The sequence below is a fragment of the Sus scrofa genome, chromosome 4 (genome assembly GCF_054392235.1).
Source record: "Sus scrofa isolate SSC_HxYL_T2T_F1_AM1 chromosome 4, Sscrofa_HxYL_maternal_Yorkshire_Landrace_v2.0, whole genome shotgun sequence".
Lineage (NCBI taxonomy): Eukaryota > Metazoa > Chordata > Mammalia > Artiodactyla > Suidae > Sus > Sus scrofa.
The window spans coordinates 105,225,323-105,242,421 of NC_139386.1; the positions used below are offsets into that span (position 1 = coordinate 105,225,323).

Consider the following 17,099-nt stretch of genomic DNA (forward strand, 5'->3'; position numbering starts at 1 on the left):
ATGCTCAACTTTGTACATGACGACGGGCTGAAGGTGAGAAAAAGGGTCCTGCTTACAAAAGCTACATAAGAACCGGGTCATAGGTGGGAGTGCTAGGCAGGCCTGGAGTCAGGTCCCCTCAGCGCCAGGTGGGCAGTCCTGTGAGGGACTCACTGGAGCTGGCATTCAGTGCAAGACAGTAGGTGGCGCCCTCCTGGCACACTGGCCAAACCAAGATGTAGACACCCGGTTGTCACAGTGCTCAGGACATGAGGGGAGCAGGCATTGAGACCTCCTGCCCTTTGACTCACCTACTCCTTCCACACGTGCAGTAAAATTCCAGAACATGACCTGAGTGGGCATCTGAGACCAGGGAATCTAGGAGAGCGTTGCAGTGAATGAACTTTGGACCAAATTCATGACGACTCAGGGAGAGACAAAGAATACAGGATGAACCTTGCTTCAGACAAACCCAATTGAGAAGGCAGATGGTTTCCATGAGAGTGTCAGAAGGACGACCGGAAACTCTGTGGGGCCAGGCAGAAAGAAGTTCTCGGTGGAAGGGATAGAAAGAAGCAAAATGAACGGTGTGAAGTCGGGTAGGACTCGTGAATAATTCTAAATCATGTGATTTTAAAATTAAAACTGGGTGAGATTTGATCTAATATGAATGTCTTAAACCAATCCATTGAAATTCTGATTTAAATTGAGGTTTGGGCAGTTCCCATTGTGGCTCAGCTGAAGCAAACCCAACTAGTATCCATGAGGACTTGGGTTTGATCCCTGGCCTTACTCAGTGGGGTAGCAATCTGGTGTTGCCAGGAGCTGTGGTATAGGTTGCAGATGCTGCTCAGATCAGGCATTGCTGTGGCTATGGTGGAGACCAGCAGCTGCAGCTCTGATTGGACCCCTAGCCTGGGAACTTCCATATGCCTCATCTGTGGCCCTAAAAAGCAGATAATAATAATAACAATAACAATAATAATAATAATGGTAATCAAATGAGGCTTGGGTCCAGTGTTTTTAAAAGCTCTGCTGGTATACACTTTGGGATTAGAAGGACTATGGATCTGGTAGGATATCAGTCATAGTACCGCAGTGTCCATTTGTGGCTAATTTATATAGAAAAGCTGAATATCAGGCATTGATGGAATTAGCATTTTTCAACATAACTATTTGTGCAGCTGGAGAAGGGAAAAGAGAAAAAAGGTAAGTGGATGGTTTAGATATGTAAGCACTCTGGATTCAAGTTTCTCACAATTTCTAGAGTACAAGATACAGTAAACAAAACAAAACAAAACGTTACATAGAAACTTAGAGTATTAAAAAAAAAAAAGCCCTCCCCTTAGGAGTTCCCACTGTGGCACAGTGGGTTAAGAACCCGACTGCCGTAGCTTGGGTCACCTTCCAGGTGAGGGTTTGATCCCCGGACTAGTGCGGTGGGTTAAAGAATCCAGCATTGCCACAGCTGTGACTGAGGTTGCAGCTACAGCTTGGATTCAGTCCCTGGCTGGGAACTTCCATATGTTGTGTCTGCAGACATCAAAACCAAAAATCCCCTTACTATAATAATGAAATTTAGTGTTTTCTTTTCCAATATTAAGATGAAACCTGCAGTTTGCTAAGTGGATTTCACATCACACTAATTGTTTCAGAATTGCAGATTCAACTCCTTTTTCTTAATTAAATTTTTTCCTTGTGCAAAACCCCTGTATGAATCTTAGGTCTCGTTCTCCTGTGTTTATCCTTTTTCATGCCCTTCTTTACACCAGCATAAAATACTAAGAGACTATTTCTTCAGGACAAGTTTCCAAAAAACAGTCTTGAGAATCTAGCATTACCAAAACTAATACTTATTTACATTTATCTCAGAGTGTTGTTGGTTTAGATGCTGAGAATACTCCTAGAAATACCTTACAGTGTAGCACCATGAAATCCCCTTCCTAGAATGTTGGTGTCCTTGGGATGCAAATGGTTTGGGCCACAGTGATTCTCGCTGCTGTCTTTTTCCAAGTCCATTTTGTGTTTCTCTCTTTTCCATTCTTTCCTCAGCCCTGTTGTAGCCGCATTTCTCTGTAAAGACTTATTCCTATCCAGGAGGTTGAACAAACAGCCCCTAGTACCTGTAGACCTCTCCAGATTGGAGCCTTTCTTCTCTCTTCCTCCAAAGGTGTGGAAAGGGCCTGTTGCCTGGGTTCTAGGGCCAGGTTTGTCCATAACAGGCCACCTGGGTTTAGTTACTCCGTAGCTCCTTGGCAGCGCAGCTCCTCCTCTATAAAATGCAGAAGTGGGAGTTCCCTTTGTGGCACAGTGGAAATGAATCCAACTAGGAACCATGAGGTTCTGGGTTTCATACCCGCCCTCGCTCAGTGGGTTAAGGATCCGGTGTTGCTGTGAGCTGTGGTATAGGTCACAGACGCGGCTTGGATCTCACATTGCCGTGGCTCTGATTTGACTGCTATGCCACACGTGTGGCCCTAAAAAGCAAAAAAAAAAAAAAAAGGTGGAAGTGGATTAGGATACATTCTGAGGTCCCTGTTGGGTCTCCCATTGCAGGGTGCTCCCTCTGCCTCTCCTCCTCAGAAGACAGGAACACAGAGTTAGGAGAGGGTGTGTTTCTCCACCAAGGACCCTCTGCTCTGGAGCGCAATTTGTTTTGGAATGTGTAAGAGGGATGCAAAGCACACCCATCCCTGGAACAGTGAGAAGGCCATCATTCAGTGCAGAGGAAGGGGCCTCAAGAGGGCAGTGGCTGCGGAGGACTGGGTGGGGGCATCTGGCTAAGGCTCTGCAGCAGCTCTGAGCTGGGATGTCACCAAGCAGTGGTGGGGTGAGGACAGGGGTCCCTAGATCCTGCCCCACAGGCTGGATGAACGTCTAAGGCATGGCTCTCACGTTCCCCTCCAGCCAGCCTGTGGCTCTGCCTTCAGCTCCTCGTGTCAGCAGGAGCCCAGCCTGCTCCTGGCCTCAGTCACCATGTGGCCATCCCTGCAGGCTCAGCTCTCAGCAGGACCCAGCAAAGACGCACATTGGATTTCTCTGTCCTCTCTCACCTCCTCTCCTCTCTCTGTGTTTCACAGGTATCTGTTACTTCCAGAACGAAGAAGAGTTATTGCTCAACCCCAAGAAACCACAGCAGAAAAGATTCCTTTTCCACCTGATGAGAAAGACCTACAACAGCCAATCAAGTTGAAGCCCCAAAGGAACACTGGAGGGATCGTCTCCTGAGAATCAGCATCTCAACCATCACCTCCTCCACCCACCGTTTTTACTCCAAAAGACTGATCTCATGAGAGAAATCGCAGTCATCGGCCTCCTCCCAGTCTTCGGTGTGATCAGTCGATGAGGAGACCAGGGCCCAGGTGGACTACAGTTTGGAGCGACCTTCACCCTTGCTCCTGTCCACATTCATCCTCCTCACACAGGCATCAGGAGCCGCTGGCAGAAGGCCCCATGTCCACCTGGACATTCTTTGTCAGCACACGGGCTGTGGTCGGAGCAGACGCCCTTAACTGTGCAGTGTTCTTGCCGAAAGTGTTCCGCCTGAGTGTCTTCATGAGGTAGTTATCAGACAGCTGCAGAATGTAGGCCAGTGGCCCAGACACCTGGCCTGTCTTTCTTCAAACAGTCCATGTCTCCGCAAGGAAGACAACCAACAGGAGAAGAGAGATTTGGGGTTCCGAAGGACTAAGAAGTTTATGTGACTATAATTCTTGAGTCCTTTTGAACCCCAAACCTCTCCTCACCTTTTGTGATTGTCTTTGACTGTGGGGACATTGACTGGTTTGCAGAGGACAAGTCAGTTGTCTGGCTCACAAGTCTGCATCCTTCAGTTGTCTGATGATTTCCTCCTGATGCAATTCAGGGGAAAGCTTTCGCCAAGAGCACAACGCAGTGCCTGCTGTGTGCTTCCTAGCACAGCCCTGCAGGAGGCTGAGAGTGTCCACACTGCCTGCCACCACTCCTGTCATTCGAGCATTGGACGCTTTGTTCTGGAGGGTCCTGTGAGATCTGTCCATTGGAAAGACCTGTTTTTCTCTCTATAGTCAGTAATTTGGTTAGTGGTGTATGAATTGGAGTGTATGAATATCTCATCCTGTGATGCTGTTTCTCTAAAAATTTACTATCCCTTATCCATCCCTGATGTGTGTCCATTGCCATATTTGTGTTTGTATATTGGAAACTTTCTCATTCAGTCATTCTTTATACTTGTATTGCTGCCGTTGTGCTGTGGAAAAGACAATCCCTACCTCTTCCATATTATTAAAGTGGTTTTTTTTTTTTGAGTTTCACCGTGGATTCATTCATTTTTTAAATTCAGCGCCATAATCCCTTATTATTTTAGCAATACAATTTCTCATAAATTTGTTCAAGATCTTGGCTATCGTAAAATAGTGTTCAAAGGGATTTAAATAAATTCCGCAAACTGTAATCAGTTGGATGTGTGTTTGTTTCTTACATATATGCTTCCCCTCAGATCCTTCCTTCCTCCTTCCCTACTTTGCTCCTTCATTTCTCTCTCACCCTCACTCCCCCTCACTCTATTTCTTTCTTGGTCTCTTTTGTCCTTTTTAAAAAAATCATTTATTTGTCAAAGACACAGAGTTGTTTGTTTTGTAGCATTCCCACAGTCTAAATTGTATACCTGGGTATACTGTAGTAAATTCTTCTGTCCTCCATATTTCCCTCTTTGGTAGGAGAATCTAGAGCAGCACTGTAAGAGAAAAAATTTGCAAGCCATATATGTAATTTAAATTTTTCCAGTAGCCACACTGAAAACCAAAACCTATCAACCCACAATAATACAAATATAATCTTCTACATAGCTAATTAATGCTATGCATTAAAAGAAATATAATTGTACCAAAGTTTTAAAATTGTGTTTAGTAGAAAAATATTGTACATGTCCTCAGTTTTTAAGTTTACATTTACATAAATTATAAATCACATACAATTAAAATCCAGTTCCTCAGTCCTCCTAGCCACATTCTGAGTATTCAATAGCCACATGTGTCTAGTGGTCACTATTTCGGACCTGGCCGATGTAGAGACTGATGACATTCATGTTTGATACACTGGCAAGACTATCTCAAAAGTAGTGTTTGCTATCTGATCAGGAGGCACATCAGGTCCTGCGTGCTTCTTCTAAAGACATTAGCAGCCCTTTGACTTCAAGGCCTGGATCCAGTAACTGACGACATGGAGTATAATGGTGATATTCCATGGTCATATGTTATTACCTGGAACACTTGTCTAAAGAGAAACTTCCCCTGAATACGAAATAGTATTTAATTACTTAGTGGGACCATCTACAAAGAAAACTGCAGCTTAATGAGCAATTCGCCAAACATCTTCTGTGGTCACCAATTAGTTTCTTTTATTTCTCTTTTTTCCCCGTGCTAATATGAACTCAAAGTTTCAAAGATATTGAAGCGTTCCAACCCATTGCAATATAGTCCTTCCTGATACTCTAATTACTTCTGTTTCAGTAGTGAATGTGACTCTCATCTGGCTCCTTCATCCTTTGGGTAAGATTTTTTTTTTTTTTTTTTTTTTTGTCTTTTTGCCATTTCTTGGGCCGCTCCCGCGGCATATGGAGGTTCCCAGGCTAGGGGTCGAATCGGAGCTGTAGCCACCAGCCTACACCTGGGCCACAGCAACGCGGGATCCGAGCCACGTCTGCGACCTACACCACAGCTCACGGCGACGCCGGATCATTAACCCACTGAGCAAGGGCAGGGACTGAACCCGCAACCTCATGGTTCCTAGTCGGATTCGTTAACCACTGCGCCACGACGGGGACTCCTGGGTAAGATTCTAACAGTCTTTGAGGCCTTTCCAGATAGCAGTATGTCAAGATGCTTCTGTGTCATCTTGAAAATTTACTGCTCCTGACCTAGACTCAGTCATTTCTCTAAGAATCTGGTTCCTTTTCATGCAAAGCACTATTCTCCTCACAAATTGTGTAACCTAGAGATACTCACTGAAATTGGTTTATTTCTAGGCTTTCCAGTGGCCACAACTAGGAAATACATACTCATATTTGCATGGACTCATGTATTCACGTATAGTCACAAGCATGAACAATTCAGATTTAGAACTAAGGGTTTTTTTTTTTTAATGGAAATCTATATTTCATCTGCATCTCTCTTCTCTAATACCAGGATTTTCGTTTTTAAGGACCCTGGGAGTAAGAGGAATACAGCACTCTATAGTCTCTTATGCTTTTTCCCACATTACGTGGACAAAAGAATAATGAAATAGCAACAATGCCACTAACAACAGAATAGGGGAAAGCATATTATTGTGTTTTAGTTGCTTTACGACTTATCCATCCGGTCGTTCCATAAACAGGACACCCATGTTCGTTTTTACATTGTGGTTTCAATCTTTAGAGGGGATTTTTAAAATTTAATTTTATGACTAAATAACATTTAATTTTTTGATTAAAAAAATGAATGTGGCTTCCAATTCAAATCTAACCAAACCAGGTATATCCAATACAGTCCAGCCTTGGTTGTAAGACCTGCAAAATGTCTCAAAAGCCTGGGTAGAGGTGAACCAGGGACCCCTGGTCTCCATAGACGCTTGACTCTGTGGCCCAGGCTCCTCTTTCTGGCTGAGCTTGGAACAAAAGGACAGGATTTCCTGGAGTCAAGGCTCAAATCTTCGCCTAACGGTGGCTTTTCGCGTCCAAGAGAGCTTCAGGGGGGAGACATTGTGAATAAAATCTGAATAAAGTGGTATTGGATCAATTAAAAACCGCAATAAAACAAGGCACCAGAATAAAATACAGTACTTCCAATTCAGGTCTGAACCACCAACACGAAAGCTTAGAGGCAGTCACCCTGGCTGATCAGGGACATCACAGCCCCTCATAGCGACCATTTACTCAGAGGGACAACCCTGCAGGTGCAAGAGGCGCCGTGTGAAGTGGTGCTGGATTCCGTGGATGCAGCCTCTGCCTTTTACTCCAGGGTCCCAGGGTGACCTGACCGGCGGCGGGGCCTTAAATGCCACGGACAGGCAGAGCCGCCCTGGTCCAGCGGGGACACCGCATTCCCCTTCACTTGCCCGCCAGGTCCGTGGGGCCCGTGCAGCTAAAAGAAGCCGGTTTCAGGGACCCAGAGTCCTGGTTCCGACTTCCTGAGGAGGAGGTAGCCCAATGCGAGGGACGCGGCTGTGCGGGGCCCACGGCTGCAGGAGCCGGGGGGCCAGAGCCCGGGGACAGCGCTTGGGTCCTGCCTCCAGGGATCCAGACCTTGGGATCAGAGAGCAGGACTGAGGGAAATGAGTAAAAGCGTCGCCCAAAGAGCGAGGTCCCACCGAGACTCGAACTCGGATCGCTGGATTCAGAGTCCAGAGTGCTCACCATTACACCATGGAACCGCCCACCGGCCTTTACCTTGCAGCCGCTGAGCCAGGCCGCGCGCAGCCCCGCCGGCCCAGGCCCCGCCTCCCGCCGGGCGCGCTCCTCACCCCGCAGCCCCCAGCCCGCTTCCGCCTCGACGCCAGGAGGCTCCGGACTCGCCTGCCCGCGGCCTCCGGGCAGGTTTGTACCAGAGGACGATAAAATCCGTTGAGGTCAGCGACAGGGCAGGGCCCACCCCAAACCCTCTGTTCTGCCAGCATTTGTAGAGTTTCCTGCGCTGAAGTAGAACTCCTGCCAGAAAAAGGGTTACTTTCCTCTTTGTGTCTGTCATCTTCCCGCTCCCCTGGGAGCTCTGAACATCTTCAGAACAGCCTCTGGGACTTCCTGGGATGTCCCCTCCCTGGGACCCTAGGGTCGCAGGGCGCTGCGGGCTTTACTGGCGGAGTGTCCGCTCTGTTAGGAATCAGGTGGAAAGACGACACGTAATCTAATCTCTTATCCTAATGAGCCACTGAGCTTGTTTTCCCTTTTTCCCTTTCAAAACTGTCAAGGGCGAGCAGAATCCGCAAAGCTGGTCTCTCTCTGGACAGGAATCCACCTTCTCCCCCAGATTGCCGGCTTTTCTGACTAAAGCATCTTTCTCTTCAGCAGACACACGCCCCTCCACTATTGGCTCTAGGAGGGAAAAGCCCAGAAGAAACTCTCACCTACTCACACTCGACCACGCTGCTCAGGGCGCCGGCGGTGTGGGTGCTCTGGGTAAGTTGTGTGGGGCCCGGGCCCATTTGGGTCCACCCTGATTCCTAACAGAATGGACTGTGTCCCCCGGTGAAGCCCGCAACGTCCTGCGACTCTAATCTAACCTTGGCCCTGGGGTCCCAGGGAGAAGACTTCCTGGGAAGTCCCAGGGGCTGTTCTGAGGATGCTCAGAGCTCCCAGGGCAGCGGGAAGAGGACCCTTAACAAAGAGGAAAGGAACTTGTTTTTTCTGGTGGGAATCCTACCTCAGCGTAGAACACTCCACAAATGCTGGCAGAGCAGGTGGACTTGGGGGAGGCCTGAAAGCCCTGCCCTGTCGCTGACCCCAGTGGATTTCATGTCCTCCTGGACGTACTAACCTGCAGGGAGGCCGAGGGCAGGCAAGGCCGGCGCCCCCTGGCGTCGCGGAGGACGCGGGCTGCGCGCGGCTGAGGAGCGCGCCCGGCGGGAAGCGGGTCCTGGGCCGGCGGGGCTGCGCGCGCCTGGCTCAACTGCTGGCAGGGACGGGCTGCGGGAGGGTCTGCGTTATGGTGAGCACTCTGGCCTCTGAATTCAGTGATCCCAGCTGAAGGGTCCCCGGTGGTTCCATGGTGTGATGGCGAGCACTCTGGACTCTGAATCCAGCGTGAATCCGAGTTCGAGTCTCGGTGGAACCTCGTCTTTGGGGCGGCGCTCAGCAGTTTTTACTCACTCCTGTTCTGCGTCGGACCCACGCGCTGCCCCGGAACCGCGAGGGCCACACGGACGTGGCAGCACCCGAGTCTTGAAGGGCTCTGATGTCCCTGAGCAGCCAGGGTGACTGCCTCTGAGCTTTCGTGTTAATGGTTCAAGACCTGAATTCCAAGCAGTGTTGTATTCCGGTACTATTTTATTAAGAATTTTAATTGGCCTTTTTCCAGTTTATTCTGATTTTGTTCAGAATTTCTCGCCCCTGAATCTCCACTGGACACGAAAGCCGCTGTTAGGGTAAGACCGGAACCTCGACTCCAGGAAATCTCGTCCTTCCGCCCCAGAAGAGGAGCCTGGGCCTCAGATTCCAGCGTCTGAGGAGACCCCCCCAGGTCCTCACCCTTTGCCGCCGGCCGGGCTCCTCCGGGTCGAAGGTGAGACTCGCAGCAGCAACTCCGAGTCCGGACCCTTGGTCTCCCCTTGGACCTGCGCCAACGAGGAGATGCCCCCCCCCCCCGCCCCCGGACGTGACCAGATGGAAACACGTTCATTCCCTTCTGCTCCGGAGAAATATTTAGTCAGGAGCCCCAAGGACGTCTTACGTAGTGAAAATATTCGCCGCCAAATCATAGTTTGGGAACTTAGGAAATACAACTTATGCAAAAAAAAAAATGTGGGGAGGTCCACTTGAAGGCGGCTGAGGAAAGGCGGGAAGAAAGAGGACGCGGTATTAGAAGGAGACAGGAAGGAACAAGGAGACTCTTAAGAGGACAAGGAGCCCAGAGTTGGTGGGATGCTTCGGCAGTGGGTTTGGGAGAGCGAGGCTCCACTTGTGGAACGTTCCCAGGCATGATTTGACTATCTTTTTGATGCCACGAGCATTCTGGCTCTACCAAGAAGGCCGGAAATAGGTTTGTCTGGAGTTTATCCTTGAAATTTTTCTTTTTATCATTTGGGGGTGGGGGTGGGATGAGGAGGGTTCAGGGTAGGCCGGTAAATAGACTTGCAAATTCTTAGGAATAAAGTCAGGACCTTGTTGAATTCTTTGGGGTTAACTGGCATGTAGCATTCTTTGGGAAATGTTTATATTCTTGAGCGCCCATGCCCTTTTCCAGTGTTGCCATGAGCTGTGGTGTAGGTCACAGATGCGGCTCAGATCCCGCGCTGCTGTGGCTGTGGCATAGGCCGGCGGCTACAGCTCCGATTAGACCCCCAGCCGGGGAACCTCCATATGCCATGGGTGCAGCCCTAAAATAGCAACAATCAAACAGTTAATGTAATAATCGACCTACCAAACTATAATACAAATATATTGGAGGATAAGGCAAGGGGAGGTGTGTGTGTGTGTGTGTGTGTGTGTGTGTGTGTGTGTGTGAGTGTGTGTATGTTAGTGATGTAAGGAGTAAATGAAAGAAACAATGCCTAAAATTTGAAAATCAAGGATTAGAAATAATTAGGAATAAGAGCATAAACAAGTCATTGGTTACATGTGATGAAAATTTGTGGGAGTACATCAGGGGATTTCTGTTTTTCTAAACAAATTTATGAGCATATATAACTGATAAACATATACCCTAAATCAAAATAATTCCTTTGCCGTATATATGTGTGTGTGTGTGTTTATTTAAAGTTCATTATTTTCATCTTGAATATATATTTTTATGTAATCATATTAATCACTCTTTCATTTATTTATTTATTTTTTTTGTCTCTTGCTGCTGGCCTACACCGGCACCATAGCCCACAGCAACACCAAATCTTTAACTCACTGAGCAAGGCCTCAACCTCATGGTTCCTAGCTGGATTCGTTCCCACTGTGCCAAGATGGGAACTCCATAATCACTCTTTTAGTTTAAGGATTCTGGGTTTGGTACTATGTACGGAACATCTTCCCACTGTTGGTCCATAAAAATTCTGGCAAAAATAAGTTCAAGGAAATGGTAGGTAAGTACTATCCAGCTTTGGCGAAATGGTGGAGAAAAGAATATTCTTGTAAAACATTGGGAATATGACCTGCTGCATCTTCTTTTCAGGGTAATTAGGTGAGAACTAGCAAAATTAGAAATGAGCAAGTATTTTTAAAAAAAAAAATTTTTTTAGGGCCACAACCACAGCTTATGGAAGTTCCCAGGCTAGGGGTCAAATCGGAGCTGAAGCTGCCAGCCTGCACCACAGCCACAGCAACTCCAGATCCAAGTCGCAGGTCACAGCCATGCCGGATCCTTAACCCACTGAGCAAGGCCGGGGATCAAACCCACATCCTCATGGATACTAGTCAGGCTCATTACCACTGAGCCACAACGGGAACTCCCCTCAATTTTTAAAGGCTATACTCCATTTATAGTTATAAAATATTAGGTATATTCCCTGTATTGTACAATGTATTCTTGTAGCTTATTTCTTTTATACATAATAGTTTATACCTCTTAATTCCCTACCCTTATCTTTCCCCTCCTCCTTCTCTCTCCTACTGGTAACCACTACTTTTTTCTCTATATCTGTGAGTCTGTTTCCTTTTTGTTATATTCCCTAGTTTATTGTATTTTTTAGATTCCACATGTAGGTGATATCATACAGTATTTGTCCTTCTCTGTCTGACTTATTCATTTATCATAATACCCTCCAAGTCAATCCTGTTGTTGCAAATGACAAAATTTCATTCTTTTTAATGGCCAAGTAGTATTCCAGAGTGTATGCATGTGTGTGTGTGTGTGTGTGTGTCTGTGTGTGTACACCACATCCTCTTTATCCATTCATCTGTTGAGGGATGCTTAGGTTGCTTTCATATCTTGGCATTTGTAAATAATGCTGCTATGAATTTTGGGGTGCATCTATCTTTTTGAATTAGTGGGGTTTTGTTGTTGTTGTTGTTGTTGTTGTTGGTTTGTATACATACTTAGGAGTGACATTGCTGGGTCATGTGGTAGTTCTCTTTTTAGTTTTTTAGTTTGAGAAACAGTGGCTGCACCATTTTACTTTCCCATCCACGGTGTCCTTTTCTCCACATCCTTGCCAACATTTGTTATTTGTGTTCTTTTTGATGATAGCCATTCTGACAGGTGTGGGGTGATACATCATGATTTTGATTTGCATTTCCCTGATGATTAACAATGCTGAGCATTTTTTTATATGCCTGTCGGCCATCTGCTTGTCCTCTTTGAAAAAATGTTTATTCAGGTCTTCTGCCCATTTTTAAATTTTTGTTCATTTGTTTTGATGTTGAGTTGAATGAGCTGTTTATATATTTTGGATATTAACACCTTGTTGGTCGTATCATTAGCAAATATTTTCTCCCATTCAGTAGGCTGTCTTTTCATTTCGTTGATGGTTTCCTTTCTGTGCAAAAGCTTTGAAGTCTACTTTGGTCCTATATGTTTATTTTTGCATTTGTTTCCTTTGCTCTAGGAGACAGATCCAAAGAAATATTGCTATGATTTATGTCAAGGAGTGTTCTACCTACATTTTCTTCGAGGCGTTTTATGATTTCTGGTCTTACATTTACTCTTTAGTACAGTTCGAGTTTATTTTTGTATATAGTGGGAGAAAATGTTCTAATTTTATCCTTTTACATGTAATTGTTCCGTTTTCCCAGCACCGCTACTTAAGAGGCAGTATTTTCTCCCTTGAATATTCTTGCCTTCTAGTAGATTAATTGACCATAAGTGTGCGGGATTATTTCTGGGTTCTCTATTATGTCCCATTGGTCTCTGTATGTGTCTGTTTTGTGCCATACCGTTTTGATTACTATAGCTTTTTGGTGTAGTCTGAGGTCAAGGCGAGTGATTCTTCCCGCTCTATTATTCTTTCTCAGGATTGCTTTGGCTATCTGGGGTCTTTTGTGTTTCCATACAAAATTGAAATTATTTGTTCTAGTTCTGTGAAAAATTCCCTTGATATTTTGATAGGGACTGCATTGAATCTGTAGATTATCTTGGGTAGTATGGTCATTTTAACAATATTAATTCTTCCAATCCATTAACACATATACGTTTCCATCTGTTTGTGTTGTCCTCAGAAATGAGCAAATATGTTGATCTGGCAATTCCATTTCCAGGAATCTACGGAGAAACAGACAAGTGATGGCTGATTATGTATAAGGCAGTTCCCTGCAGTAGTTTTTGCAGTAGTAAATACTGGAGCCAGTTTCATGACCATCAGTTAGAAAATGTTTGAATAATGATCTATTTATATCAAGAAGGATGATAAATTTTTTTTCACTTTTTAGAGCAGCGTCTGTGGCATATGTAAGTTCCCAGGCTAGGGGTTGAATAGGAGCCAAAGCTGCCAGTCTATGCCACAGCCACAGCAATGTGGGATTCAGGTCACATCTGTGACCTACACCACAGCTCACAGCAATGCCGGATCCTTAACCCACTGAGCAAGGCCAGGGATTGAACCCACATCCTCATGGATATTTGTTGGGTTTGTAACCTGCTGAGCCACAACAGAAACTCCAAGAAGGATACTAATTAAACAAAGCAGATAATGAAAATGCTGATGGCAATGGCAGTGATAACAGCCAATGTGTACTGAACATTTACTATGGGAGAAGCCCTAGGCTCAGGGCTTTACCTACACATCTCATTTAAAACCGCATTTAAACTTTGGACAACCCAAGTACTCCATTTGGTTCATTTTACATTAGCAATGAAGGTACAGAAGTCAAGGAACTTGTTCTACCAATCCGGTTTCCTGCCCAGAGCCTGTGGCTTCACCACAGGTGTGACCTGAGTTCTCTTGTTCTCCATTTTAGGGATTCCCAGTGTTCCAAACATGCTAAGCTGTAAAAACCTAGCCTCTGGAAAAGTAGGGGAAGATATTTGGTGAGTGTGGGTTAGATAGGCTCTGGAGTTCTAAAATGGACTTTTTGCCCAAGACAGCATTCTTTGCTAGACGTACCTGAGGAAGGCTAGAGTCTTGAGAGGAGAAACTTGAGGGTAAGGAGCAGGTATCCCAAGGAAAGATGGAAAAATAGCTTTCCCATAAATATAACCATCGCCAGGTGGGCTCAAATCACCAAGCTTTTGGCCAACTGCTCAACACTCTAACCAGTTACACCACAGAGACACCTGCTTGGGGTACCAGTGGGCTGCCAATCAATCATAGCATACATAATCAAAGTGTTCATAAGGCGCAAACTGGTTATAAAATAGGTACTGGGGATGTCAGGTGTAACACGATGACTTTGGTTAACATTGCATTGGAAAGTTATTAAGAGAGTAAGTCTTAAGAAGTCTCATCACAAGGGAAAAAAAACCCATCTTTTTCTATCTGTATCAGATGATGGATGTTAACTAAACTTATTGTGGTAATTTCATAATGTGTGTAAGTCAATTCATGATGATAAACACCTTAAACTTATACAATGCTCTATGTCAATGACATCTCAATAAATCTGGAAAAATGTATTACACATAATCAGCTAATTGTACAGCGGCACCTGAAGTGTTCTCTACCCACATCAACTCCTTTGTTTTGCTTAGCCTCCATCCCCACTTCAGAAGCTTGGGGAGCCGGAGGCATAGAGACCAAGAGTCATATGATTAGGCATGTTTGGGCACTGGCATGGAGCCAGAGGAGCGGAGGACAGTGATGATCAAATGACAAGTCCCCATGTGAAACTGCTGCCTCTTTTATCTGAAGTCATTCATTTTCCAAATCTTCGCTCTGCTTCACCTGTGGTGCTCCTCGCCAGTCCCGCCTCCCCCGCCCCTTCCCAAAGAGCCCAGGGGGCCAGTGCGCAGGCGCGGGGGGGTGGGGGTGGAAGACCAGAATCTACTGGGCCCCTACCGCACTGCCTGCCTCCATGCCTCTAGAGGAGGAATCCACCGGGCCCCGACCTTGCTTTTGCTCTGGATGCGACGCCTCGCCTGGAACCCTGTCTGGCAACTGTTAGGCACCCAGTAAATGTTCGGTGAAAGAATGCATTCGCTGCAGGGGTCTGGAGGAGAGGCGAGAGGCACCAAGAACTCCACGGTGGACTTAGATTTTAATCCCAGGGAATCCCCAGAATGGGAAGACATAAAAGGGTTTTCAAAGGCGGCCGCTCCTTAAAACCTCTATACCTGGCGGCTGGCGCACGGAGAAGTGGTGGCGGGTACCCGGGCTGCAGGGCCTAAGCGGCAGAGCGTGCAAGGCTGCCTCCCCGGAAGCCGGATTCCACCCGTACCTCCAGGCCCGAGCGATGCAGCGCCGCTTCTGGGGCGTGTTCAACTGCTCTTGCGCTGAGGCCTTTGGAGTCCTGGCTGCTCCCTCCGTCAGGCTGGCCCTTGGCAGTTAGATGAATGCGGGCTTCTGCGTCTTGGGCGTTATTAGGATGCTTACCACCAGTCAGTCCTCAGATGTGGACGTTCTTTAGCCTGGGCCTCACTTTCTCTGTGTCTCCAGGCTTGCATCTGTCACGGTGACTTTTTCCAAATATCCTCAGCTCCATGTGCTTATAGGAGACCACGGGATGCAAGAGATGTTTCTCTAAGTGGAAGATCAGTCGTTTTTCAAAAAGCAGAGAGATGCATCTCCAGCTAGGATGCGGAAGCGTTCACTCTATCTCCGTCCTCATTTCAGAGCCATGTTACCCTGATAAGAGAATGAACTATGTATCCATATTTGTCTTTGTGGTGTGCACCCTAGATGATGGATTGGACCTTATTTTGTTTGCTCTGGAGCTGCCAATTTGACGTCCAGGTTAAACAGGCAATGGCCTGATAGGTCAGTGTTATTATTTTTTCCCGGTTTTAAAATTTTACTTATTTCTTTTTCATTAGGTAAAATTCAGTGGTTTGTTATTATTTACAAAGTTTTCAACCATCACCACTGTCTAATTCTAGAACATTAAACAAAATTTTATTGAAGTAGGATTGATTTACAATGTTGTGTTGGTTTCTGCTGTACAGCAGAGTGATTCAGTTATACATACATACATTCTCTTTCATATTCTTTTCCATTATTTCCATTCTGGGTTATTGCTGGATGTTAAGTATAGTTAACATCCTGTGCTATACAGTAGGACCTTGTTGTTTGTTTATTCTATATATAATAGTTTGCATTTGCTAATCGCAAACTCCCCATCCTTCCCTCCCCTATCTCCTTCTGCCTTGGCAACCACAAGTCTGTTTTTCTATATCTATGAGTCTGTGTTCATGGCTAAGTTCATTTATGCCATGTTTTAGATTACACATATAAGTGATATCATAACGTATGTCTTTCTCTTTCTGGCTTGCTTAGCTTAGTATGATGGTTTCTAGTTTCCATGTTGCTGCAAGTGGCATTCCATTGTGTATTTGTGTGTGTATGTGTGTATGTATGTAGGTATGTACATCTATCTATCTATCTATCTATCTATCTATCTATCTATCTATCTATCTATATCACATCTTCTTTGTCCATTCATCTGTCCATGGACATTTGGGTTATTCCCATGTCTTGGCTATTGTAGATAGGGCTGCTTATGAACATGGGGTGCATGTATCTTTTCTTAATTCCAGAACATTTTATCACCACAAAAAGAAACTCCCACACCCATTACCAGTCACTCTCCATTCCACACTCCCCCCACCCCCACCCCCACCCCCGGCCCCTTGGCAATCAAATCTACTTTCTGTCTCTGTGGATTTGCCTATTCTGGACATTTCTTAAATGATCGGACAATATATGGCAAAAAATAAATAAAATCTTTATACTCACAGCTGACTTAGAACTGGGCCAAGGTCCTGATCACAGAAATGTTTAGAGGATGCCGCCCAGGATGTCACTCCCCACCTGGACATTGTGGTGGCCTCAGCCTAGTGGAGGCTTGTGGCAGGGAGAATGGTAGATGAGAAAAGCTGAAGAGGAGAAGAAAGTGAGTGGAAGTGAGGGCAGTCTGGAGTATCAGAAAGAAAGGGCAAAGGGACTAGAAGGGAAAAGAAAACTGAGGGACACCAACTCTAGCCACTGAAAGAAAACTGCTTTGCAACTGCAGCAACATTGACTTGAATCCTTATGAAGTTATCGAACTTACTGCTATTTTCCTCTCTCTCTCGTTCTCTCTTTTTTTTCTTTGCCCATGGCATATGGAAGTTCCAGGCCAGGGACAGAACCCACACCAGAGCAGTGGCCCTGAGCCACTGCAGTGTCATCACTAGATCCTTAACCTGCTGTGCCACAAGGGAAATCCCTGTTTTCCTCTTTTAAACCCCCATTAAAGTCAGTGATGTTCTGTGATTTCCTGCTTTGAAACTGGAGACCCCAAACAGTTGAGTCAGGCTCTTGACCCCCACCTGGTGGGACTCCCAGCCTCAGCTCAGGGCTGGGAGTGGAGACCTGCCTAACCTGGAGGGAAC

The 17,099-nt window shown here is 46.0% G+C and overlaps 3 protein-coding genes and 2 non-coding genes across 28 annotated transcripts in view; 3 read left to right on the forward strand and 2 right to left on the reverse strand.

The window, feature by feature from the left end:
- Positions 1–4,271, forward strand: part of LOC146404133 (NBPF family member NBPF6-like) — a 33,402-nt gene extending 29,131 nt beyond the window's left edge. For all 24 annotated transcript variants that reach the window (XR_014844286.1, XR_014844287.1, XR_014844288.1 and 21 more), the window contains one exon: positions 3,060–4,271. The gene's annotated coding sequence lies outside the window, so the exon portion shown is untranslated. The remainder of the gene's footprint in view (positions 1–3,059) is intronic.
- Positions 1,081–16,544, reverse strand: LOC102166500 (uncharacterized). Its single transcript, XM_085020976.1, has 9 exons — positions 16,537–16,544; positions 14,844–15,046; positions 14,569–14,719; positions 13,678–13,708; positions 9,179–9,264; positions 8,355–8,567; positions 7,385–7,642; positions 4,625–4,693; positions 1,081–2,456 (listed from the first exon to the last, which is right to left on the reverse strand). The coding sequence occupies exons 1-9, from the start codon at positions 16,542–16,544 to the stop codon at positions 2,438–2,440; spliced, it is 1,038 nt and encodes a 345-aa protein (XP_084877102.1). The 3' UTR covers positions 1,081–2,437.
- Positions 7,297–7,368, reverse strand: TRNAQ-CUG (transfer RNA glutamine (anticodon CUG)). The gene has a single exon. It is a non-coding gene; the product is annotated as a tRNA-Gln (tRNA).
- The window catches only part of LOC102164320 (NBPF family member NBPF6-like), a 118,751-nt gene continuing 110,167 nt past the window's right edge, over positions 8,516–17,099 (forward strand). The window contains exon 1 of the mRNA XM_085023248.1: positions 8,516–9,689. The gene's annotated coding sequence lies outside the window, so the exon portion shown is untranslated. The remainder of the gene's footprint in view (positions 9,690–17,099) is intronic.
- On the forward strand, positions 8,691–8,765 carry TRNAQ-CUG (transfer RNA glutamine (anticodon CUG)). Its single transcript has one exon. It is a non-coding gene; the product is annotated as a tRNA-Gln (tRNA).